Below are 24,932 nucleotides of genomic sequence, written 5' to 3'. Positions count from 1 at the left end.
TCAATGACCTTTGAACATTGCGTGACAGAAGGGAGTAAGTGATGTTCGCATTCTTGTAACGGCCAGTCAGCTCTCAAAGATTCCTTAACAAAAAAAATTTGGTCGCCTTAGACTGCGTGTGGCTACTGATATGGCACAATTACCAAAGCATCGAACAGAAATACAGATTAATGACGCTAGAAGTTAGTTCTTAGTTCTTAGATCGAGTTTTAAATACAAGAAACAGGAGTAACGCGCTGCTGTGTGATAGCGCTGCTTGTCCCAGAATTACTCACAATGACCTCATTGTGTCACTTGGACAGCGTTGCACTTCAGTCAGTGTGAAGTTGGACGAGCTTAAGGTTGCGCCGGCGTCCCAACGTGAGACATTTATGCAGAGGTAATCATTGAGTAGTGATGATATCTGTTTCTTGTGAGCTAGTTGCTAGTCGAACTGCGTCACAACTCCATGTATGGATATGAAAACAATAGGAATTCCCCCGTGTACCGGTACACCACGACAGCCCCGAAAACCCTGTGGGTTTGAGGTCGCGTGACGTCAGTTATTTGATACGCTGGCTGAACGCTTACATTTTTTGTAATTTGCAGCGATCGATCTCGGCAAGACGCGAGAGATCTCGAGAAATGTTTCATAAATTCCGCAAATCGTATCATTTCATCCCCAAAATCCGCTTGATGACGGAAAGATAAATAATTTCACTTACCCTCTCCACGCCAGGGCTGGTTTGTACCGTCTTTCTACCAACACATTATGCACTGGAGTGGGGAGGGTCGGGTGAAATCTGAGCTCAGTTAGTGATTAATTTGAAATTTAATAAGGTTAATCGAAGGGATTGTGACGAACCTCTTCGGTCACATCATCTGTTGACGGCAGATGATGAGCGAATGTCGGAAATCGGGCACGCTTTTGAGGTGGTTAGAGGCGGGAAATTGCACTGATTTTTGGTTTGGCTCTTACACGTTTATCGACTTTTAACGTACCCGAAGCTGCGAGGTGAGCGACATTTGGAAGCGAAAGAATTTCGGCGAAGTTCTAGAGACTTTCGGCCCTGACGGTCCTAGAAGTTGCTCGCCTTGTGTTTTTCCTTTGCCTTTGGAGAAGCATCAGTGCAAAGTGGGGAATTAACCGTCCCAAAACCCCGCAAAGTCACTCGAGACAACACAGAAAATAATTTACCTGAACGAACCGTTTCTCAATTGTTTAGCGAGGTACAGATGTAAAGCTAATTCTGATTTACCGCTAGAAATTCTGGGGTATGACTGCTCGTGGGGTACTCAGAATTTTTCATTGTTCCACACTTTTAACCAAATGAATAATGTATCTCGTACCGAGCTAAATGATTTAGAAACTCTCTTGGGCTACCTTTTCTTTAGTGAATGATCTCCAGTCACGCAATTAATGTTTAGGCGTCATATCACTTTTTCTTAATGCGGAATATGACATCAAGTTCAGGTTCAACTCGGAGTATTTAAGGAAACTTAGTTTATACCTTAGACAAAACAGAGCACTCGCAAAAAAACCTCTGGTCCCGATCGCAGGAACTAGTTTCTCTAATTTTAATTTTTCGTCCCAAATCTTTCGCGACTCTGCCACCAATGCACAATTTCCCTGTAGATAAGGATGTGTCGCTTGACTCCCATCAATTTGAGAGCGCCAACTACCTAGCTTGGACATATAGTCGCCTTCTCTCTAATTCTTAAAGGTGTCGAATTCATCGGACGTACAAATGCAGGGTAAAAGGAGGGTAGATTACCGCCCCCCCCCCCGCTCCCCCTTCCCTGCACTCCCCTACCGTAATTTGGCGAAGCTAGCAACGTAAAAGTTGAGATACGAATTATGCTACGCTACGATGGGTCTGTGACAGCATTTAAAAAGGTGAACATTTGGGAAATAAATGTTTATTTCGTCTTGAGATGAACTTTTATGTCTATTGATTCCAGTTCATTCTTACTCTTCCATAAAAATAGATCAGAGTAGACACGATGTTTCTAAAATACTGCATTCTATTGGCCATCTTTCTCGGATATAGACTTTGTGAGAGCGAGATAAATATTTCACGACAGTTGAATGGCACTGTCATTGGTAACCAGACCCTTGCGCGTGCAGATGGGCCATACTTGGTCACCAGTGACCTTGTTGTCCCAGAAAATGCCACTCTAACTATAGAACCTGGTGCAATTGTGAATTTTGTTCCATCTGTGGGGATTCGTGTTCGTGGATCATTTCACGCAAAAGGGACACCTTCGCAAAGAATAACTTTCCGAGCGGTTCCCTGTGGAGAAACAAGTTTTTGCAATAAAACAGACGGGGCTTTATTCTACAGTCACGGGATAAGACTTATAGATGGATCGTCCTACAACAACGGGCGCCTTCAGCTGCAGTATAATGGAAGGTGGGGGACTGTCTGCAACGACTGGGGATCTTGGGATCTCCCAGATACGCACGTGGCCTGCAGACATCTTGGATTCCTTAGGGGAAAGCGGTATTACTATGATCCCGGCAGCGGCCCCGTGATGATGAAGACAGTTGGCTGTAAAGGAACTGAAAAGAGTCTATGGGAATGTTCTTACACGCTATCTTCCTGTGGTAAGTTCATTTTAGTCCTAAACAATGCTTTTGTTGTTTGCCGAATGTGCCTCTCCATGGAAAAATTCTCTTTCTGGCCGCAAAGCAAGTGATTACCGACAAAACTATATAACAATATGCCCTCACATCTGGTCGGGTAAAGTCTATTTAATTCATGAACTAAGAGAAGCTTTCGCTCGTGTTTGAAAGCAAGATGGCCCCTACGGGCAGCAAAAAAAGTGTAACTGAAATACTTTTCTCACTAGTAATCAAGTACAGGTGACAAATCCTCGGCTTTTCAACGTCTTAGTCACCTTTCTGTGGAACCGGGTACCGAAGACAACCTTTCCTTCGAGAAAACATCATTATTCATATTCCCCATACTGTTCTCTGTACAAAGTGCTCTAAGGTGCTGACAGGGAGAATTAGTCTAACAGTCAGGAGTTTCTTCAGTTGGTTATCATTTCGTTTATTCTTGTGATATTAATGTGTGATTCAGTGGTAATGTTGTGAGGAAAAATTAGATGTTAGTCACTTCGTTAGGCATTTGAATGCTTGGTGTACGCTCTGTTTTAACTTTCTTTTGATCTTCGTGGACATCAGGCTGAGTTAAATTTGGATTTCTTGTGATAATATGAAATTTTTGCACTATGAAGCTGAACACTTCGTGTGGCTATCAGGTGGGTGACCTTAGTCTCCATATGAACATAAAATTATCCTGAATGGCCAACTCACCCACCCGACTTGAAACCCTAATACAATTTTATTAATGTTTAGAGAAACAGAGCATAGATCGAGGGAGGAAGATGTTGTGTCGAGGTCCCCAGAAATCATTTCAATGAGGACTTTCGTCAGTAAAAGCGTCAAACTACAAAATCGGCTTCTTTTAAGCCACTAACCACATTTCTATTTTAAACCCTTTTATTTTCCATCGCAACAACATCTATCTCAGGTCACAGCCGGGACGTTGGCATTGAATGTGACACTCTCTTGCCATATTTGGCCGAGATTTTTTTCTGGAAAGGTATTTACTTCGAGCCGACGAATTCCTCTGAGATGAAAAGAAGCTCTTCTCTTGAGCACGTGGACATTGAGAATGCTCTCGAGGCGGTAAATGCCGTGAAAAGCGCTCCAGATTTACTAAATGTTAGAATCAACGATTGCGCCTCCGGCTTAAATATAAAAGAACTTGCCAAACCCTTGGCCGTAGTCGATTCTTCTATCCTCGGGCCTATGCTGGCTGGTGTGAACATCGAGAGCTCCTGTGGTTATGTTTTCATTGAAAATGTCACAGTCCAGAATGTACGATTTGGAGGAGGCCTTATCTATAAGCGCCTGGCAGTGAATCTCTGTTCTGTCATTCCAGAGAAAGCTTCTTTTCCTTTGCTCCTAAATGCCGCTGGAAATCATCATCCGGTTGATTGTAGTAAGGTAGGATCGAGTGTTTTAGTTAAAATATCTGAGTGATTTGGTAAAAAGAACTACGGAGTACGCTTTGAATTCAAAACCAATCTAATGTGAACTTTAGAATATCTATAAATATCCGACACCTTTTCGAAAACAGTTTTTTTTAGTCAACTTGTGGTTCAAGTTTCTTGAACTTTAGTTAAAATGTACAGGTTTTTGTCACATTTGGTACATATTTCATTCAAGATTTTACAGGGTAGAACGACAAGCTTCCAATAGTGAGGGATTTAATTTTTTCTATCAAACCAAGCGAATCCTTTGAGGAAAACAACGCGGTCTCCATGAGCTGAAAGTTCTGGATCTTTGGCGATCCTTGGAGAATTGAAGGAAAAAAATATTTTGATGATTATCGAAATAATGTGAATTAGAAAGGACACTTCTTCTCTGTTATAGGTAGTGGTTTTTATTCGAAGGGAAGATTTTTCATGAAGATCACAATGCAAAAAGACAACCCCTGGTTAAGGGGAGTTTCATTCCTCCCCATCTGCAGACACCAGTTTTCAAACATCTAAAACTAATAGCCAACGACTGAATCAATAAGTTTTCTCGAAGGCTACAGGAAGAAAACACCTACATCAATGCCTCTTTTTTTGCCATTTTCATCTGTAAATTGAAGTCGATTCGCACCTCTCGAATGTTATTTTTTAGCATATTTTTCCTCAAAAGGAAAGTATTCGTGAAAGACATCTAAATTATCAAAATGTTGAGCCAGGTTTCAGGCTCTATAGGACTAACCGCAACTTTTAACGTAGAGAAATACTTATCCGTATGTTGCTCCCTTTTTTTAGCAAAACTCTTCCAGTGAAAGAAATGAATTAAAAAAAACATTTGCATTCTTAAGATTTTCAGAGCTTCACCAGGAAGAAAGATCTCTGTGTATTTGAGAATAATTAATGGAAGTGGATTTGAGCTAAATATTACCGATGCAAGCACAGCTATCAAAACCAGACTGCACAGAATCACAAGGGACTACAATGGAAAGACATTTAAGACTGGTTCTACTTCTATATTGGAACTTTCCTTCTACTCTAAAGGCAGTTCCAACTTGGAAATGGTCGTTATGGAAGATCAAGGTAGCTCTATTTCTAGTTACGTCTTTAAATGAGACGAATTGGTCTATCTGCTGTTCACTTGAGCAGTTCATCACTCATTCAAAAGGGTAGTTGTGTAACCTCTCCATCAGTAACCTCGTCAATTTTTTCCTTTGATTGACTAGACCGTCAGTCAGTCGACCGGTCGGTCTGTCGGTCGCTCATTCGGTCGTTTGCTTGTTCTTTCGGTGGGTGGTTCGTTCGGTCAGTCAGTCGGTCGCTGAGTCAGTTAGTCAATAGGTAAGCTAATTACTCAATAAAGAATCGACCAAAATAATTAATTAACTATCCAATACGAAGACGAAATGACTGCCCACAATTAGTCTATAAATTTGTTTGGATGATGTATGCTCTTCGTAACATTAATCCATTGGCCTTTGATCATTTGTAGGCGAGACTTCATCACTTGTGATAACTAACAGTACCTTTTCTAACAATTCTAAGTCCGGTATTACCGTTGACAACTTGATTGGTAATTCTCGAATCTCCCAGACAACGGTGATAGGGAACAACTACAATGGACTCTACATAACCAAGACAACAGGTACTTTAGAATTTAACGACGTCAATGCCTCGAAAAACCGAGCGTCAGGAATCGTAGTCGATGCTGGAACTCTTTCATTCCGAATGTCTGACAGCCTTGTTGAAGAAAATGGTGGTCAAGGATTGCACATCTTAAACCAGGTCAACTCCACAATCAAGATTTACAACTCGCAATTTGTTCGTAACAGTAACGGTGAAGGAGTTTACTTACAGGCATTTCGCTACTGCTATGTTCGACTAGTGGAAGTACTGTCTCTTGGGAATTCGCAAAATGGGGCTCTGTTTACGAGATTATCCGATACTAGATTAAATTTCAGCTCTTGTAAATTTGACGGAAACTCGAATAAAGGAGTTTACGCTGACTACTTTTTAAGAGGAGGACTTCACTTAGAGAAGATTTCTACCTCAAACAATTACAGATCTGGTTATGCTTTCGAATTTGGGGATACCAACATAAACATAGAGTCTTCGTCTTCTTTTGGTAACGGCAGGGATGGTTTTTACGTAGAAAATCAAGGAGGAGAAGTTGTCTTAAAGGATTTTGTTGCTGGTGGCAACAAACGAAACGGATTGTGGTTTCCAGATACCGAATCAGCTCGTCTTCGATCAGTTCATCTTCTAAGCTGTAATGTTTCAGGGAACATTCAATACGGTGTGCTTTTTTATCTCACGTATAGATTTGATCAACGCCCGGAGAACTATATCATTAAGGTTTCAAACTCCACAATTTTCAATAATTCTCTTGGTGGTTGTAAGATCTATCCTTCTCATTGCGGTTGGGGAAACGATGGGTGGCAGAGAAGCGTTCGACTTTTATTCACTGGTAATAAAGTAAAGAGAAACAAAAAAAATGGTTTGGATATCTATGGCCCTGAATGGTACGTGCTATCTGCTGTCTTGGCTAATAACATATATTACGAGAACAGTGGACTTGCTCTGACAGTGAGACATGGGCGAAGGTGTTCCTATGAGAATTCCTCACCCTTCAATCTGCAAGTTTCATCCAACATCTTTTTGAAGAATAAAGGGGAGAACATATTTTTCGTTGATTGCGGAACGTTACCCACAAAATGCCGTGTCACCATCAGAAACAACACGTTTTTAGACAATCAAAGAATCCGCCTGTTTTCCAGCAATTACCTTCGAATTAAAACGCAGGCAGTTTTAGCTGTAAACGGAGGCAACGTTACCATAAAGTTTAATTCGTTTATCAATCCTTTGTTCTGTCACGAATTAGCAACTCTGCTGAAAGACCGCGAACACGTTCTTCTCGCGGAAGAAAACTGGTGGGGAACAAGAGATGAATGTAAAATAAAAGACCGAGTGTTTGACTTTGAAGATCGAGTGGAACTTGCACAGATCCAATATTATCCATTTTTGGATTCCTACAATTCTACCAGCTCTAAATTACACGATGGTGTCAGACCTTTCTGTTTTCTTCGAGGTAATAAGTTAGGAGGAACATTAAATCAAGTATTAAATATTACAAACCAAACTGATGCCTACAGAGTTATCAGTGATGTTACAATATTGCCTGACGGCGTTTTGTTCATGGAAGGAAACATCACTTTAGAATTTCCATTGAAGAGCGTTTTCCTAGTACAAGGAAAGGTTATCATAAAAGGCACTGAAAAAGAACGGGTAAAGTTCCTTCCAAGAGGACCATTGCAACAGGACATTAGACTCGTCGGAGGTCCTGCTCCGTGGGAAGGGGTAGTTGAAATATGGATCAACGGCAGGTGGATGCCAGTCTGTATGCGTACCTATGGATACGAGCACGACATAGTATGCAGACAATTGGGATATGAACCGGTGGACTATTATTACCATGACCCAAATGGAAAAGAGAAAGAATTTCTACATAATGTCACATGCAACACAGATCAAGGAGACAGCATAACCATTTGCAACAAAAACAACTGGAATGTATTATCATCATGCACAAAAAATGTTTTGTTTGTCGGCTGCAAAATTCCTTACTGGGCTGGCGTTCATCTTGCTGTGACTTCAAAGGAAAGCGTCTTCAGCCATGTCGAGGTGCACTATGCAGGTTTTCCATATAGAGACGACCTGACTATCCCCGGAATCGCCTTCAGAGTGGATCTCCCTCGTCACGTGATCAGCGGTGTCTTTGTAAGCAATTCTGCTGCCATTGGTTTCCAGATTATGTATCCAGACCCCCTAAAAGATTCAAATAAAATCGAGAATTCAACAATAGCTAAAACTGAGTCGGATGGAGTACGTTTGGAGTCTCCATTTATCGAGTTCATAAGTACAAATGTCGTAAACACAAAAGGCTACGGATTTTCGTATCGTTACAACTGGAATGCTCTCAACACACACGTGGTAAAAATGGCAGATGCAACTGTGAAGAAGTTTGTGGACATATGCACTGAAAGTGAAACATTTATCAGTGACTCTAGTGTGGTGTATTATCTAGTTGTGACAATATGGAGCAGAGCAGCTTGCAGGGCCATAATTACCGTTCCACCGGAATATACGATAGTATTGCAGCTAATATATCACAATGTATATGGCATAGATTTCCACGTGTACAATGGAACAGACAAGACAAAGGGCACTCTCTGGGATATCCATAGGTTAGATCGGTACAGCCGTCCTGCTTGGATGTCTGGCAATAGCTCAATCCTACTAGAGAAAGGGTATGGATATCCATATAAAGACGACACGGTACATTTCCTACTGTTTCTCACCAAAAGTAAGTTCAGCTATTACTTTAATCATATCGGGTTAAGCAGTGATCTCCGTCGGTAGACTGCAATTTTTGCAATTGCAAAAAATAAGCTTCAGGGTTCGACAGGCTTTGAACCGTGCCTCTGCCTATTTGGACGCTGTTTGCAAAAAATCTCCAAAGCCACACCGTTGGGGTAAGGCAAATTTTACAGTTCTTCTTCCCCGTGGAAGAATTTTACCACAATTTTTAGTGTAATCAAAACTATCACAAAATGGTTGTCACCAGTCCGATTTGAGCACTAATAGGACGGTGTACGCGTCATGCTTGTAATTAGATGGTGCGATCTGTGCAAGTAGACAGATCGCGCCATGTGGGCGCGCTGTTGTCTCGCATTTCGCCGAGTTAACTTTTGTTTTTTTTTTTATGAAAAGGGATAACCGATGTCTAGTTTCTTGCTCAAATTTTGTCATAGTTTTGATTGATGGCAACAAGACTTCGTGTTTTCCGATTCCGCCAGTAATCATACTTGTGATTAACAATTCAGACTCCCCCTTCGTGGTCATCTGATTTTGTTAATCACTCGTATGATTACAGACCGAATTGGACTCCACTTAGTCCTATTACCTCTATAAACAGAAATTTAAGGAAATAAACTATTTCATTATGAAATTGATCATATCCACGGTGGTAACATTTCAAGAAAAAGTAGTCGATTAATGGATCCCTTGGTGATTTTCACGATGTCAACAAAAAGACACAAGTCATCAATGAGGATGATCATTCACCAGTTTGTTGTTTTAAAAACATGTTTCTTAAAATTTGATCACGTGTATTAATATATTTTGTAATAAAGGATGTCAAATGCACCTCTTTACTCGTAATGAGGCGGGCAAGAGTTGCACTGCAAAGATCGGAATCCTTTTTTGTGATCAAAGGGCGTAAAGTTTATTTAATAACCATTTTCATCATCTGATTATGTTATTAAAACAATGAAAATTTTTTAATACAGATTAAAAATTCAGTTATTGATCACAATCCATGGAACTTTCCTCTAATTCTTTTTTTCACAGACATGCTTTATGTCAGAAAAAAGTTTTGCAAGGCTCAGAGTAGTATTCATAAACAATTATTTTTGTTTTCAACTAACAGGTGGTGGAAAGACGAAGATCAGATCACCAAACCTTGTAATATCCAAAAGCAATTTCAGCCACAACAGTGAAGGTGGAATTTTGTTGGGTGGAGATAACGCAGGAATAGTTGAAATCGAAAACACGGACGTACGAGACTCACCCAAGAATGGCTTGTCGACAGCATTTTCCCACGTTAACAGCTTGAAGCTGCTGAATTGCCAGTTCGTTAGAAACAAGATCGGAATCAAGCTCTCTTCTTTTTCAAGTAACGTGAATATCGAGAACACCAAGGCTTCTAACTCGACCGAAAATGGACTATATGTGGACACGAACGGTGAAAAAACAATCAATATTGAAAATAGTGGTGTTTTCCATAGCAATGGGTATGGCCTTTTTCTGGATGGTAGATATACCAAAGTGAAACTTTCTGCAACCAAGGTATTTTTTGGATGGAATAAGGCATCTTCTGTTTATTCCCTTACTAATTATGGTTGCTATTTGCCTTGTTCATCCCATACTTCCTTTACAAACTGTACATTTTATGCTAACCGAGGCCCTGTAATAGACATCGACGTGTCTCCACACTCTAATCCATGGCAATTTGACAGTAACCTTTTCCTGAATAACACTCAAGGTCCTATTATTTTGACTACGCGTTATACGAATAGATACTACACTCCTGAAATATTTGTGAGAAACAATAGTTTCTTGTTCAACTTTTGCCAAGATAAAAGCGTCATAGACATTATAGGAGGCACAAAAGTTTTGATTATAGAAGGAAACATCTTCAAACAAAACTACGGGAGATCCGTTTACATAGGAAAAACCTCTCCTTCAGGCGCAACTATAAGAAGTAACGTTTTCACAAACAACAGCTGCCTGAATTGTGGAGTCATTGAGATTCAGAGGATAGGTAAGGACATCGCAATTGTTGACAACATTCTTAAATCGAATAAAGGACAATTTATGGTTCTTCTCCAGTGCGAATACGTAGTAGGAGTGAACAGTGGTATGGAGAATGTAACGTTTTTGAATAATTCACTCCTGAACAACGTGGCTGTATCATCAAGTTCCCCAACCTGTCAGTTAAAAGTCTCTGGATTTGCGGAATGGAGACCATTTTTCATCAGTTTCAACAGATTTGGCAGCCAAGACTTCTCAAAAGAACTTTGTGTAAGCACCCAAGATTCCTCGCACAGCAGCACAATGCAGGCTTCATTAAACGTCTGGGGTTATGATGACGAGGAAAAAGTCAAGGAAAGAATCTTTGATGGTGAAGACAACTACGAAAAAACATTTGTTGTTTTTCGTCCTTACATCAGTAATGCAGGAAACATAATAAAGGGTTCGCAAGAAAATACTACCTTTAACGCGCTATCGAAAAGCTTTCTAGGAGGAAGGATATTATCCAACGTTCTTCTAAGAAAAGAGAAAAGTCCTTACACAGTTGTGTCCGATGTCACTATTCTGCCTGAAGCTTCACTTTCAATTGATCCTGGTGTTGAGGTGCAATTTATGCCAGGGGTTGGCATGTTGGTTCTTGGTTCACTATTTGTGGGCGGAAATGTACATCAACCTGTCAAATTTTCTCTTTCAAAAGTTACAAAAGATGACGATTTTCTCAAAATTCGATTAGCCGGAGGTAAGTTCCCTTGGGAAGGACGTGTACAGATACTACACAATTGGAATTGGACCTCACTGTGTTTCAATGAGACGCAGGGCAATAAAACTAATGACGTAAAACTGATATGTGAACGCCTGGGCTATCAAGCACCATTGCCCGTCAATCATTCCCATCACGAATCGTCCGGCCCTTGGGATGCTTGTGCCGCTCTTCAGTGTAAAGGAAGTGAGTTAGATTTAGCAGAATGCTCTATATCTTTCCAAAGCCTCAGCTGCAACACGTCGTGTCATCTCGTGTTGAACTGTGGCGAAGGAAGGCCTTGGGGAAATATAAGATTTCTTCGCGAAGCTAGGAACACTTCAAACCTATCAACATCAAGTTTAAAACACCTAAGAATTGAGCACTGTGGCGAGAAACATGGCCAAAACGTTGCTGCCATTGAAATGATTCAGTACGTTCCAGAAGTAAATCATGTAACTGTTCTTAACTGCACATCAGGTGGTATCAAGGTTTTGTTCCCAGAAAAAGAGGTGATTATAATGAACAGTTCCTTCGTTAATACCGGAGGAAATGGAACTGATTTTATCAGTACGAAAAACAATGTTACACTTAAAAACGTCAAATCGATAAAAAACGAGTTTGGACTGAGTTTTCATGAAGCCTACGGTGATTGGTTCAATACTATTTCATATGGGAAAGTTAATCTGTGCTCCCCGCAAGAAGTGGTGAATGTCACGGATCACGATGTATTCGTTTACTTTAGGGCACCATTCGTGTCTTTCTCAGATCTAAGGGTATCCTGCCAAATAAAAGTTCAAACAGAGGCAAGTGCTGGTTTTGCTATTCAGCTACTACTCCTAAAAAATGTAAGATCTTTTCGGATAGAACTGCCTAATAGACGTGACATCTTCAGGACTTATGGTAGCAGCCTAGGTCTACTCTTAAAAAGAAACTTGATCAGGTGGGATTCTTTTACAGTCCACTTTGAGGGACGGTACAGTAGCGAAATACTTTTGCAAGTTCAACGTGTTGATATCAAAGGTTAGTGGCTGTAAAATTTTCATTTTCATTATTATTATTATTATTATTATCATTATTATCATAACCATTATCAATATTATTATCACTCTCGTTATCATTACTATCGTTCTCTTTATCGTTATCGTCAGTGTTCGCTATCGTTAACGTCAGCATTTTAGTTATCATAATCATTATCAATTATTGTCGTCATCATTGTCATGGTCAACACTTTTTCTTTCTTTGCCTGTACATAAAGCACAGGCCGCACATGGAGAGTTTGAAAAGAAGCGGTGGGAGTCCATTTTTGAATCAGGAAACATTGATCTTTTTTACTATTTTTTCAATCTGGAGCCAAAACAAGCTAAAAAAATTCAAAGACAAAGCAATTTTAGATACTTCAAGTTGAGAAAAATTCGTGATTCTGTATTTGGAAGAACTTTGGTGTCGCACAAGTGATATGAAAAACCCAAATGTCTGAAGAGGATTGGGGCTTAGACTACCGGACCCCCATTCTGGATTTGCTACCGTAACGTCTGTGCTTTGTTTAACAACTGTTCGGTAACACCTAAGTGTATTATGTGAATGGGCAGAATGTGCCAATACGATGGGATCTGATAACAAATCTGCCTAATTTTCCTCAGATATTCCATGCTCATTTGACCGGGGATTTTGTGACTGGAGACGCTATCCCAAATCACATTTTGAAGGAGTTGCCTTGAGGAAGAAATGGTATGTTGGAAACAGTCGCTATGAACACACCTATTCAGGAGGCAATGGTGAGTTGTAATAAGTAATAGAAGATTGAACTTTAAAGATTATAGAGAGGACATTCGGATGCGCCAATCTCCTAAGTTTACATCTATCTTGTGATCGGATATGAGCTGGCATAGGTTACAGCTCGAATGTTCTACGAAGTAGGAAGTTGGGTGGAGGAGCCGAGAACTCCTTCCGTCGACAAAACGTTTTCCTCCCGGCCGCTTTTATGGATATCGTTCTCTCGGTCGAAAACCTAGAAATAGATTTTAGGACTGTGGGTGACTCAGTGAAACGTTCTACCTTATCGAGTAAATTGGAAGTTCTTGAGAACAACTGTACGTAAAGTTCAAAAGATCGTTAAAGGACATCAGAACAGCAGCCCAAGTAAAATTGGGACTCTGAGTTTTTCCAGATCATCACCCGCTGGAGCAACAAAGTCAGGGGTGTGTACATTCAGCTGAGTTGGAGGCAATCGACCAAACAACTAAACGATTGAATGACAAAGAGAGAAGGCTGGAATTGTGCCAGTGTCGGAAAGCGTTGATCGTCTGAGAACATTTTTGCTTCAGGAATTCAAAATGTTTGTTGATATCTTGATCTCTGAACCCTACATGTCGACTTCTAGTACTCTCAAAGGATTGGCTGAGAGGAGCAATCTTGAAACTATGTCAATGCCAGTGTTGTCGATCAAAAAGAGGATTCCGTTTTAACTATGACCCGGGACTTGAACTTTCGAAAATCTTGTTGATACTGTCTCATCTAGAAGGGGAATATTCCTATGCAATCTCAGCTTAAGTGGTAATGAGCGCTTACACTGTAACAGAAGCACTGGATTTTTCGGCTCTCCCCATGTTTTTCTGTAGACAATTTAAAGTTTTGAAACTAACCTTTAAGGTGTCATATATTTCACCCTCTCAAATTCTATCAGATATTTGGTAACGAATCGCATACCCTGTCTTTAAGAGTATCACTGCTTAAATTACCATTGTTAAAACAGCAACAAATGCGAGTATCTGTCAAAGACGTAATCAAATGTCATATTTGATTTATATCTTACGCAGGGGGACTACTATATCTTTGGCGACACTCGTTTTCTGGTTACGGTGCCTTTACCAGCCCATTAATTTCCAGCGACAACAATTACTGTTACTTGGTGTTCTACTACAAGCGGGATGACCACTACTCCAAGTCATCAACAGCGCTGTCCATTTTTCTGATAGAAGACATTAGTAACAATTCGACCTTGCTCTTGTCCGTTAGCGATTACGTGACAGACTGGAAAAAGATAATGATTGAGCTACCCTATACTGACGCCAGTTACTCGATTGTGATATTGGGATATGAAGAGTACTACAACATAATTAAAATCGATGACCTGGCCTTCGTCAGTTGTGACCCATGTAAGTTGTGATATATTTCAAATTGACTTATACATTACAGGAGAACTGCACATTAGCTAATGAAATCCTTAGTGTTTCACAAAAAACATGCTGATCAAATAAATTACAGCGTAACAGCTAAATAATTGCCTCCTTAAGTTTTAGGGAATTTTTTAATTGGTGAACGTTGATAAGCATGGCGCTGTGCGCGAGGTTTTAAAAAGCATCCCAGCTTTTGACAAAAATGATTCTTTGGTCAGCCAGGTATTCAGTTAGGGTCGTATATGCTTGGTGTTGGAGGAACTGGGGGATACTTTTCTTCCCTCAAGGGAGGAATTGTTTTCCATAAGTGATGTTTACGTTATGTGGTAAACGTCTAAGTAAAAGAAGGCGATTCATTGATGTCTCCCCCATAATTTTGGTCGACATTTCCAATCCGTATACAGACTAATGTATTAAGGCTTGAAGAAGATAAATGTAGCCGGAAAATTAAATACTGAAATTAAGATAACCTCCCTTGAAGCTTGTTTGCCTCGAGCTGTACACAAAAAAAGGTAAATTTCATTTTCTTAACAGCTGCCACTACTGTACACCAAGTAACCGGAAGTGTTTTTAGTGGTAACGACAAACAAGGTATACATTACACGACGACTCAAAGTGAAAGCCGACATATTTTCAGAGTAGAACGTTGTCAGGTAACGAACAATGGTCTGAATCCTGTCCTTAGTGGAAGCATACCAGGAGCGATTCACCTCAATGCTTCCAACCAAGTGATTGAAATAGTCAATAACTACATTGCTGGAAATAACAATGGAGGTATTTATTCCGAAGTACTCAATGAAGTGTCCACGACAAGACCACCGGTCAGCCATATCCATGCAAACACCATAGAGTACAACAAAGGAGGCATATTACGCGTTGAAGGAGTTTCTGGGCCCTATATGAATGTTAACGTGAGCAATAACTATTTTTCTCGAAACTTTGCACGAGATTTGGATGGCAAAGCAAATAGCGTCTGTGTCATAATAAAGTTATGGGCGATTGTTCAAGGAAATTTTTTTTATAGCAACGTCGGTCATTACGTTTTGCTGTATGATAATTCTCAAACAAGTACTGTTGGTCTTCGATTTGTAAATAATACATTGTACAAGAACGGTGCAAGAGGGCTCGATGTTAATTACGGAGCGACTATTCTGTGCAATGGAACAGCAGAAATTCATGGAAACGTTTTTCAGAATCCTAACAACCGCTATCAATTCAGTACCACAATGAGAGGGAGTCCAATCACAGTAAACGCCACTTTTAATTGGTGGGGAGAGAATGTACCAAATCTGATTTCTTCTCTGATCATGGATAAGACAACGGATTATCGACTGTCCATAACAGTTGTGTTCCGGCCGTTCGTCAAGCTACCACCTCAAAGAGCTATATCAGGTCAATATGTTTTGGACTTTCCAAGTCCAAGTCTATCTTTTATGTTGTTTAGATGTCTCACTCTTCCAGCTTAGAATGAACCTCTTTTGTATCAAAATACTGCTCAGCTACTTCAAACATCAATTCCCTCTCAAAATGTTTAAAACCGTCAACTCTTTTCTCAATTAAATCGAAATAAACCGTATTTTGCTAAGTGTTTTTTTTTTCATCACTTTATCATAATTTAGAATACAAAACAGCTTATCAATTTTCAGCTCATCAGTTTTTATCTCATCAATTGTCTTCTTAGTGTCTTGCCCGCCTGAATGGATTAAAGACGATGAGATGTGTTACATGTACAAAGGAGGCTCCTTCACTTTCACCGATGCCGAGAAATATTGTGGGGTAAGCGCGGTTGATACTGACACTCTATTTTAGTCTCTCCTTTTCTCTTTCTCCATTTGTCCGATGGAGCTGAGACTAGATGAAATGAATTTTGAGGTGAAATGAATACACTAGGTGGCGAGGCAAATCAGCTCGAGGGCGACGTGACTTAGGGCGATGTAGGGGGCTTCATTTGCTTCCTCTCCTAGTCCCTCGGTTTCGCTTTCCTCGAATTGTATTTTGTTTCTTTATTAGAAAAGTGCCAAATGCTCGCTTAGCGTGTTATGATACGTTCATTTGCAGAGTTATGGTGGAAATCTCGTAACCATGCTTTCAAACGAAGACAAACGACTCATAAAGCATCTTCGACAGAAAGAATCCTTGGTTCATTCAGGCGTGTTGCCTTCCCTGTGGACCATAAGCAGGCGCTTTTTAAGAGAGGTTAGAAAACATCAAGCTCGATATTTAGTTTCTGTTCCACAGGTATTTTTCAAGTAATTTGATTGCCCAATAATATCATGGGCACCAAATAACGTTCATAGCCTCGAATCAACCCGTGTCGACTCTTGTTTACGCGATGAACATTGTTTACAGATGACCAAAGAACATTATCCTCATGAAATGGGTTAAAAAACCCGCACAAGGCCTTAGACATGCATTGTTGTCGGTGCGAGGTCTTCGTATAAACACTTTTTAAACAAGAATTGTAATACTTTTAAACTGTTTTACCCTAAACGCAAATGAAACATTCTGCGGTTTTGCTTTAATGCGAAAGTATCTTCCTGTTCAAAACGTGAAACTTAATCGCCACTTTGGTTGGGATGGCTCTTCGTAGTTCTCATGCAACAAAATATTTTTTACGCTGAAATTTTCCTAAAAATAGTGGGGTAGTTTTTCACCAACGATAGAGAGACAAAATAACCTAATTCCTCAACTGTTAAGACTCACTTAAGGCACAATGATGAGACCTTCCACCATTTTTGTGTATCTATCTATTTGTCTCATTTACTCCTTTTCTTTGCCTTTATTCTTTTTTTCTTGATTTTTTTCACGACAAAAAAATTAAATAGTAATTATAATGTAAAAGAAAGAATAGCAGTGAACATTCGAGACATTTATCTTACCATTTTTCTTTACTGCAGTCCCATATTGGATATGATCAGGAAAATAAAGTATGTCCTGTTGTGGCTGCTACCGGAAATATTTCACAGGTTCATTGTGATGAATTTCTGCCTTTTGTCTGCGTGCGAAGGCCAGGTAAATCACATTCAATATCATAATAGTCCATTTTATAGTAGTGTGCTTGGTCACCAAGCCTTCGAACAGGAATGAGGTCAAGGGTGACCTTGTTATGACACAAACCTTGCTGCTTTTCAAATGCAAATTACTTTGTTATCAGGCTAACTAGATACTGGTCTCTATCACAACAAGATCACCTTCAGCCTGACTCGAAATCAAAGGCTTGGCAACTAAGTACACAACTGTTAAATGGCCTATTGATAAATGAATTCTATAGTTGTATTACATGATCATGCTAGATGAATATCCAGACGAAATCATTTAACCTCATCACCCGACAAAAAGAAATAGTAAACTTGTCGAAACGCAGCAATCCCCAATTGATAGCTTGATTGTTCATCTGCATGTACTAGTGACTCTAAATTGAAAGACAAAACCATTAAACTTTCATCATCATAGCAGAGATGAGTAACAATGATATAATCATCATAACCACTGAGGCGCACTCTCTCGATAATTTTGCCTGCTATGACGCGCTATATCATCATTGCCATTGTTACTATCATAATAAGATAAGCGCTTCTGTGCATAGCACCACGCCCCACAGAAGCATGTTTGATATGCAGAGTCTATAACGTGTATTTCCTCTCGTAGAATAAATAAAAGGACATCAATTCACGTTAAATATTTCTACAAGTACTGAATCACAGTAAAAACCAAGGGGAAGGGAGGGTTTCCATTCAGGCCCCTCTCGTGTCCTGTCCCTCGGCGGGGGTGACACCATGTCTCAAGAATATGCTTACTACTTATGAAGGAAGCAGGTACCAACTAGATAAACTTCCTTTTGGTTTCTTAGTTATCCACTGCCCGAACAGCTGTTTCCATAATGGGGACTGCATAGGTGCTACGTGTTTCTGTTACCCCGGATGGACTGGAGAAGACTGTTCCAAGTTTCACTGCCACGACTTGCATAACTGTTCTGGTAAAGGTGACTGCACGGGTCCCAATGCCTGCAGATGTTACCCCGGATATTTAGTAAGTGGCATTTCTTTTCAATTCCATAATAGCTCATAACTTTGTTGACTGTAGCAAATTTGATACCTGGCTAACAGGGCCACTTTTAAAAAACTGGAATCAGCCTAGGCTGGATAGAAACTAGATTTGTGCTGCTGGTTCTGTGTGTGAGTGATTTAGTGCGCTCTCAGTAAGTGATCAAGAGTGTTAAAATTTATCTCTTAGAAATCAGATCTCAAACGTCTTTATGGTTTATGTAATGTTAATCTCCACCATCTAAAACTCATATGAAAACTTATCTTAAAGCGCTTTTCGATGTTCTGCGGAAAATCTTTTCCAGTCTTACACAATTTGACAGATCGCCAATAGATGGAAGAAGGAGAAGTGAGATCGTGCTATAACCTCGCATTAGTGTGCAAGATCTAGGAAGCCAGCATTTTTGGTTGAGCTTCCAGCACATTTGAACAGAATTTTGGAAACGCTGGGTTAACTTTTTGAAATGTAGTCGCCACTAAGGACTCTAAAATGTCTTTAGCATTCTAATCTGATCAAAAGGACACCAGTCACTGCGCTTTCATGAATTTTCAACCATTGTGTTCGAGACCCATCGGTTCTGTCTCTGATCGCATGAGAACAGTAGTAATTATCTTTTCCAACACAACCTAATGCAGGAAAGTTTATGGATGTTTCTTCAGGGTCTTGGCTGCACTTACTCCTTCTGTGGAAAGTACGAAAGTTGTGCTGATTGCGTGACAGACCCATTTTGTGGATGGTGCGACAGTTCACGCTCCTGCCTCGGAGGTTTTGCCGCGGGGCCTCCAGGAATAAGTTGTCCCGCTTGGTTTTACTACCACTGTTATACAGTAGGAGACGGACGTTGTTCACGAGATATAATGGTAGGTGAAGAGGAGAAAAAAAGTTCATGGTGCGAACACATCAACGCTATGCTGCAATCAGTTCGATATAAGTAATCAATGCAAGAGAGACGGGAAGGGGCGGCACTAGCGAGTGTTGCTTATCAGTTGGTTAGATATGTATTTTCGGATTATCTTTTGCTTGTTTGTTTCCTTTTTGTTTTATGCTTCGCTGTTTTTATTCTTTATTATAACTATCTTAAATCCAGTGGCCCCTGACCATGAGAGCACTCTCCGCTTCAAACACAAAGCAAACAAGCTGTAGTTTTACCTGATTGCATACCGGTTTATGCTTATAACTCTCAGTGTTTTGTTTGGTTTTCCTATCAGTTTCCCGATATACATTTGTGCTGCTACGCATCGAAGGACACCGTGAAATTGAGTTGCCCAAGAAAACCGAACAAAACATATGCACTGCCAATGCACCATAGTCTCTGGGCACGATGATCGGTAGAATAGCTCAAAATACTGCGCTACTCAATGTTCCATGCTTATCGTCTAACGAAAAGTGTTTTCACATATTTTTCTTAAACAGAGGGTGAATTGTAGAGGTAGGCATTGCAACTTCAAAGATGGAGGAGCGACCATTGAATCTTGTCAAAAATGCAGCGATCTCGAAGGATGTCACAAAATCACAGTAAGATTTTTATCTTTACTTTCTGTTCCTCATCGTTGGTTATTAACAGTGACAGTTTAAGATAGTCTTCAAGGGCAAAAACTGAGTTGAAAGTAATGGTACATATATCTAGGTGCAAACAGCAACTAACAGTAAGTTTTAGTAAACTCCTTTGATAGAACCAGTTAATCTCACTTGCAGTATCATAACCAGTAAGTAGGAAAATTAAGTATGAAACACTTCGTTTTGAATGAAAACAGAATATTTGACCTATGGGAGTATATCTGGTTAGAAATCTCTACAGCTCTAGCTCACTCTAATTGCCAACTGCACCGCGCCGTCTACGCCTCCCTTCCCCCCCCCCCTCTTTTGTTTAAAAAAAAAAAAAGGGAATCGCAGAAGGAAGAAAAGCCGGCAGGGCAAGCGGCAAAAAACCGTTCCCCCCTCTTACCTCAAGGTTTGGATCCGCCATTGTGAAGGTGGTATTAATCTGTTATCTATTAAACCTCATAACAGGACGACAACCAGTGCAGGTCGTGGAATGAGACTAAGTGTCCAGGCGGGAAAATTAAAGTGAATTATACAGATCCCCAGAGAAGAAATAATGTGGAGTTTGCTAAAAACGTGAAGTTTGTGGAGCCTAACGAGACTCTCGTTTACGCATGTCCAGTAATTTTGCCAAATCAGGAGAAGATGTCGCTAGTTTTAGTTGCACCAAAAGTCCTAAAATTTCAAAAGGGTGATATACTTTGTAGTCCTCAGGCAGGAGGTATTATGCATAAGATTGTCAAAGAAATCAGCGATGGTGAGTGTAATGGACGCACAACCTTTACATAGTCCTCGACCATATCGATCAGTTGAATACTTGAGAGTTTGTGGTTTTAAAAAAGCTCTGCGTTAGTAATTCTTTTAAGGGGCATGGGCTGTAAATGGCTGACATTGGCTTGCTACCAAGTGTCGCTGGAAAAGTTTTCCCGATTTTTTTCCAAGAACTGTACTCCATGAAAATATCAAATATAAGATAAGCCATCTGGTTACCGTTGTGAATTGTTTGAGATCTTACTGGACTACAACTTGATTTAAGTACAATTAATAGCGAAGGCATCTCTAAAACATACCTAATTGTGTTCAATGTTCAAATTTATTATTGTCTTGAAAGGTCCTTTTCAATTGATGTTGAGCGCCCCAGCAGGGTTAGAAGAGGTTATCAAGTATGCGGACTTTAAAGACGAAGTAACTGCGGTGCAAGTAGACGACGACTCGACGTTTGAGGATGAGCCCAATGAAGATGACCTGCGGGACGTTATTACAGGCAACATTACGTTCGATGAGGGTCGGGTAATTGCGCTTTCAAATGGTAGGTTAACATTTTTGTATCAACCAGCTTAATACTTCGTAAATGACTGAAGATCATTTAGTTATATCTACGATTCAACGCGTTGTATAACTCCTAATAAGTGCATGAAAGACACACAAGGGAGCAAACAAGCACAGATACGATAAACAGACATTCAAACTATCAGAACCTGCAAGATATTTCTGGTTCGAAAAGTCATACTCAACTAAAAAAAATTCAAACAGATTTCTTAATCATCATTTTTAGAGATATACAAGTGCCTTGGTCACACATACGACACTGGAAAAATCATTGTCCACTCGTTTTAGTTGGTAATAGAAAAGAACAATACCATCCCAAAGAAAGGTGACATAGTTGTGTCCAATACTAGTGATGGTTTTATCGAGACTGTTGTTAAAGTTCATAGAACGAACAACACCCATTACTTGGAAACGAAATTTCAGAGATGTGAGGCAAACTCTCATTGGAAAGGCACAAGGTATTTATGTTAATGACGACGCCTTGTTTTAATATTAGGCGGTGAGACGATGACATATCTGCACCAGTATGATTGGGGTAGGAGACATTTGACAGGGAAAAAATTTCACCTTCTTTCCCCAAACGCAACGATTTCCCGTAAACTGCACCTAGAAAGTTGTTGACTAATGACCGTGTTGGCATTGTTGTTTAAGACTGACATTTTTGCTTTGATGAAAAATTCACGCATCTATACTTATTAAGTCAACATGTATTTTATCAACTGTTCATAGACTTTTTAGATATATGAATGACTTATTGGGGTTGGCAAGCCTTGGCATGATTACTGGTGACTCAGTAATTTACTTATCGGACAACAAATAGAAAAATATCTTTAGCAACAAAAGTGCCAAATGATTGACCGAAGGAATTCCAGCTGGCTATTAAGAAGCATGAACGAAAAGCCGAACTCGTTCGAAACCACTTCTGCCCACCACATTTTATTTACAAAAGTATTGTCGATAGAACTAAAATCTACCTACAATTATTGTGCATTAAGCTGTTAAAGTGTAGGGGATTCTAGCCTGAAATCCAAGACCTTAGATGCCAGGCTCAACTTATCCTTAAGTTTTCGTTTGAGTTAATTTACTTTTACTTGCTCCCACAAACCAGACTACAGGAAAGTAAAACAAGGCTTTCTGGGTCAGTATCCTGCAGCGGAGGGGATAACAACGAAGGCCTTCTTCTGTCAAAGCCAGAGGATGGAGATCGGCATTTTTTTGTCAATGACTCAATTATTGGAAGACCAAGTGGAGCCTTCATTGCAAAGGTAATGTTCGTATTTCGTGAGGTCTATGTTAGATTAACAAATTAAATTACAAGCATTTTAGATCACTGAATACTAAGACTTAACGTGGTCGGTTGCAAAGAGTGCTTCCATCGTTCAGAAACTGGAAACTTATAGCATGTCTCTCAATAGAGTGACAAGTCAACTCAACAAACTTCAGGATATTTAATTTTAATAGGATTGTTATTGCCGTCCCCAGGAGTTAAATAGTGTTCTCCTCTTGGGGAAAGAAAAATGTATTCATGATTCGAGATTTTTTTGGTGCGTTTATACCAGGTTGAAATCGAGCTAGATGAAGTTGTCTTTGTTGAGTTGTGTCATTTGTTTCATCGTTGTCATTTTTTTCAGCTGCTTTTGCATTTGGTAATCATCTGAGCTAACTCTACCATCTTATATCACCTCAAACCTCAGGTTGTAGAAGTCTACTCCAGCGGAAATTTTCTTCTGGTGGAAGTAATTTCTGCCAAATTGGACGGAAATGGAACCATTACTACAGCTGTAGATATAAACATACTGAAACGCCACAACAGACGAAGTAGGCGGTCGACGAGATTCGATTTCGAATTGGCAAGTTTCAAACCCGACAGCATACATCACAAGGTACAGCACCTTTTAATAGTTCTACAAAAGTATTTTAAACAAACCGAGAATTAGGTAAATGCTATGTTAAGTTTGCTCTCTAATATCTATCTAAATCCTCTCAGTTTCCCCCCAAAATTGTGTCCTTTAAAATTTTCATTTTCCTCAGTTGTTGTCAACGGAGAACGCCAAGCTACAAGTCTCTTTGGAAATGTTTTTCGAATTGACTATGTTTCTTGAGATAGAACCAAAGTGGTATGGCGGAATAGAGGATGCGGCTGTTGGTCTGGAGTTAGAGGGAAAATTAGATTTCTCTCTGACATTTGAAGTTGATGGGGAGTTGAGGTAAGCAGTTTTAATTTAAGCCCAAGATTACCCCGAATAATTCTTTCGGCAAAAGAAAATAAAATGAAATCTGAGAAACTGACGTTGCTGTGGTGGACAGTTTTTCGTTCTTTTCTTCGATGAAGCCAATATATTTTTTTTAACATTGATTCTTGTGTCATTTTGAGGTCCAATATGGTCAGCTTACGAGCAAAAGACGACTTAGCTGATCGGGATTAATTAATCATCCTTTTTATGTTTGCCTACAGATATAAAAAAGACCTAAACATCATGAAAGAAAAACAGCTCGGTCGTTCAATTTACATTCCCGTTGGGCCAATTAAAATCCCTGCCGGTATCTTCTTGGAAATAACAGGACATGCATCTGCTGGATTATCTGTAAGTTGGCGATGCAATTCACCAACGTTTTAGTTTAACCACTCGCCTTGAAAACATCACAGCTCTCTCATTTAATGTCTATTATTTAAAATGATTGTACGCTATCATGAAACACTTCAATGAGTTAACACAAGCAAATGTATTTCCTCTATTGCCTACTCAGTCGCAGTCGGTGACCCAGTCAGCAAGCTACTCAGTCAGTCAGCTATTCAGATTTACTATTTTTTGGTTGATTGGTGCGAAATCAATGATGGGATGTAATGATTGCGTCCTAACTATTTTAGTTGTCTCGACGAGATCAAGAAGAACCAAAACACAAACGTGACCCAGCAAGACAACAAAGATTCAATAAGTATAGTGCCGTGGCCAAGAAGTTCGCAGCGGCAATTTATGCTTTCAAGTAGTTAAGGAAAATATCGTCCATATACAAAGAGATTGAATTAACTCACTGTCTCTTTTTTTCCCTAGGGAAAAATTTCCCGTGAATTATCAGTCAACGGAAAGGTCTCTCTTGGAGGCGAATGCCGTTGGAGCCGTGGTAGTTGCTTCGAAACTGCTGATACTGTAAGGGAAGAAAAATTACACAGTAATGTTTCAGTTTCTTCATCATTCAAGTGTTAGATGTACTCTATAAACTTTTTGCCGTTGGACTGGTCCCTACCTGTTGACAAAATGGCGGCTTGTACCTCTTGATCTGTGTCAAGGATTGCAACACTGCTAATTTTTCACAAAGCTGTTCCAAATCAACAGATTTCTGAGCTTTTCCGTGATTAGCACCGTTATACGTTCGTGGGTTTTCCATGATTAGCACCGTTATACGTTCGTGGGTTTTCCGTGATTAGCACCGTCATACGTTTGTGGGTTTTTAATTTATCACGACCTCAATCAAGTCAAAACTTATTTGGATGATATCTTTAAACATTCGTCTTCTTAAAATTATTCTTATCAATTATCCTCTTCCTAAGAAGACGAAGGCCTACCGTTCTCGCTTTGCATTTAGGATAGAGAAAAAAAATTGAACGCCTCGTCACTGTTCCGCGGCAACAGTGCGCCAACAGGCCTGTGCAACCACGACTCGATCTCCTCTTCATCAGCATCAGCTGCCTCGTCTCGTCTCCT

At 39.9% G+C, this 24,932-nt stretch overlaps 1 protein-coding gene across 1 annotated transcript in view; it reads left to right on the top strand.

Moving 5' to 3' along the window:
* LOC113686614 (uncharacterized) overlaps positions 1-24,932 on the top strand; it is a 44,689-nt gene that overhangs the window by 6,556 nt on the left and 13,201 nt on the right. Inside the window, 22 exon segments of the mRNA XM_089207785.1 lie at positions 1,969-2,587; positions 3,519-3,997; positions 4,875-5,106; positions 5,516-8,386; positions 9,512-12,157; positions 12,778-12,912; positions 13,954-14,292; positions 14,848-15,705; positions 15,995-16,089; positions 16,372-16,509; positions 17,211-17,325; positions 18,164-18,342; positions 19,017-19,217; positions 19,771-19,872; positions 20,368-20,656; positions 21,011-21,208; positions 21,455-21,686; positions 22,337-22,493; positions 22,923-23,111; positions 23,260-23,435; positions 23,684-23,813; positions 24,282-24,377. Coding sequence (XP_089063911.1) covers positions 1,984-2,587; positions 3,519-3,997; positions 4,875-5,106; positions 5,516-8,386; positions 9,512-12,157; positions 12,778-12,912; positions 13,954-14,292; positions 14,848-15,705; positions 15,995-16,089; positions 16,372-16,509; positions 17,211-17,325; positions 18,164-18,342; positions 19,017-19,217; positions 19,771-19,872; positions 20,368-20,656; positions 21,011-21,208; positions 21,455-21,686; positions 22,337-22,493; positions 22,923-23,111; positions 23,260-23,435; positions 23,684-23,813; positions 24,282-24,377 — 10,461 coding nt within the window. The 5' untranslated portion in view covers positions 1,969-1,983.

This window comes from Pocillopora damicornis, chromosome 5, assembly GCF_964200805.1.
Source record: "Pocillopora damicornis chromosome 5, jaPocDami1.2, whole genome shotgun sequence".
Classification (NCBI taxonomy): Eukaryota; Metazoa; Cnidaria; class Anthozoa; order Scleractinia; family Pocilloporidae; genus Pocillopora; species Pocillopora damicornis.
Note: the sequence above shows the minus strand (reverse complement) of the source record. Positions and strands in the feature narration are given on the sequence as shown.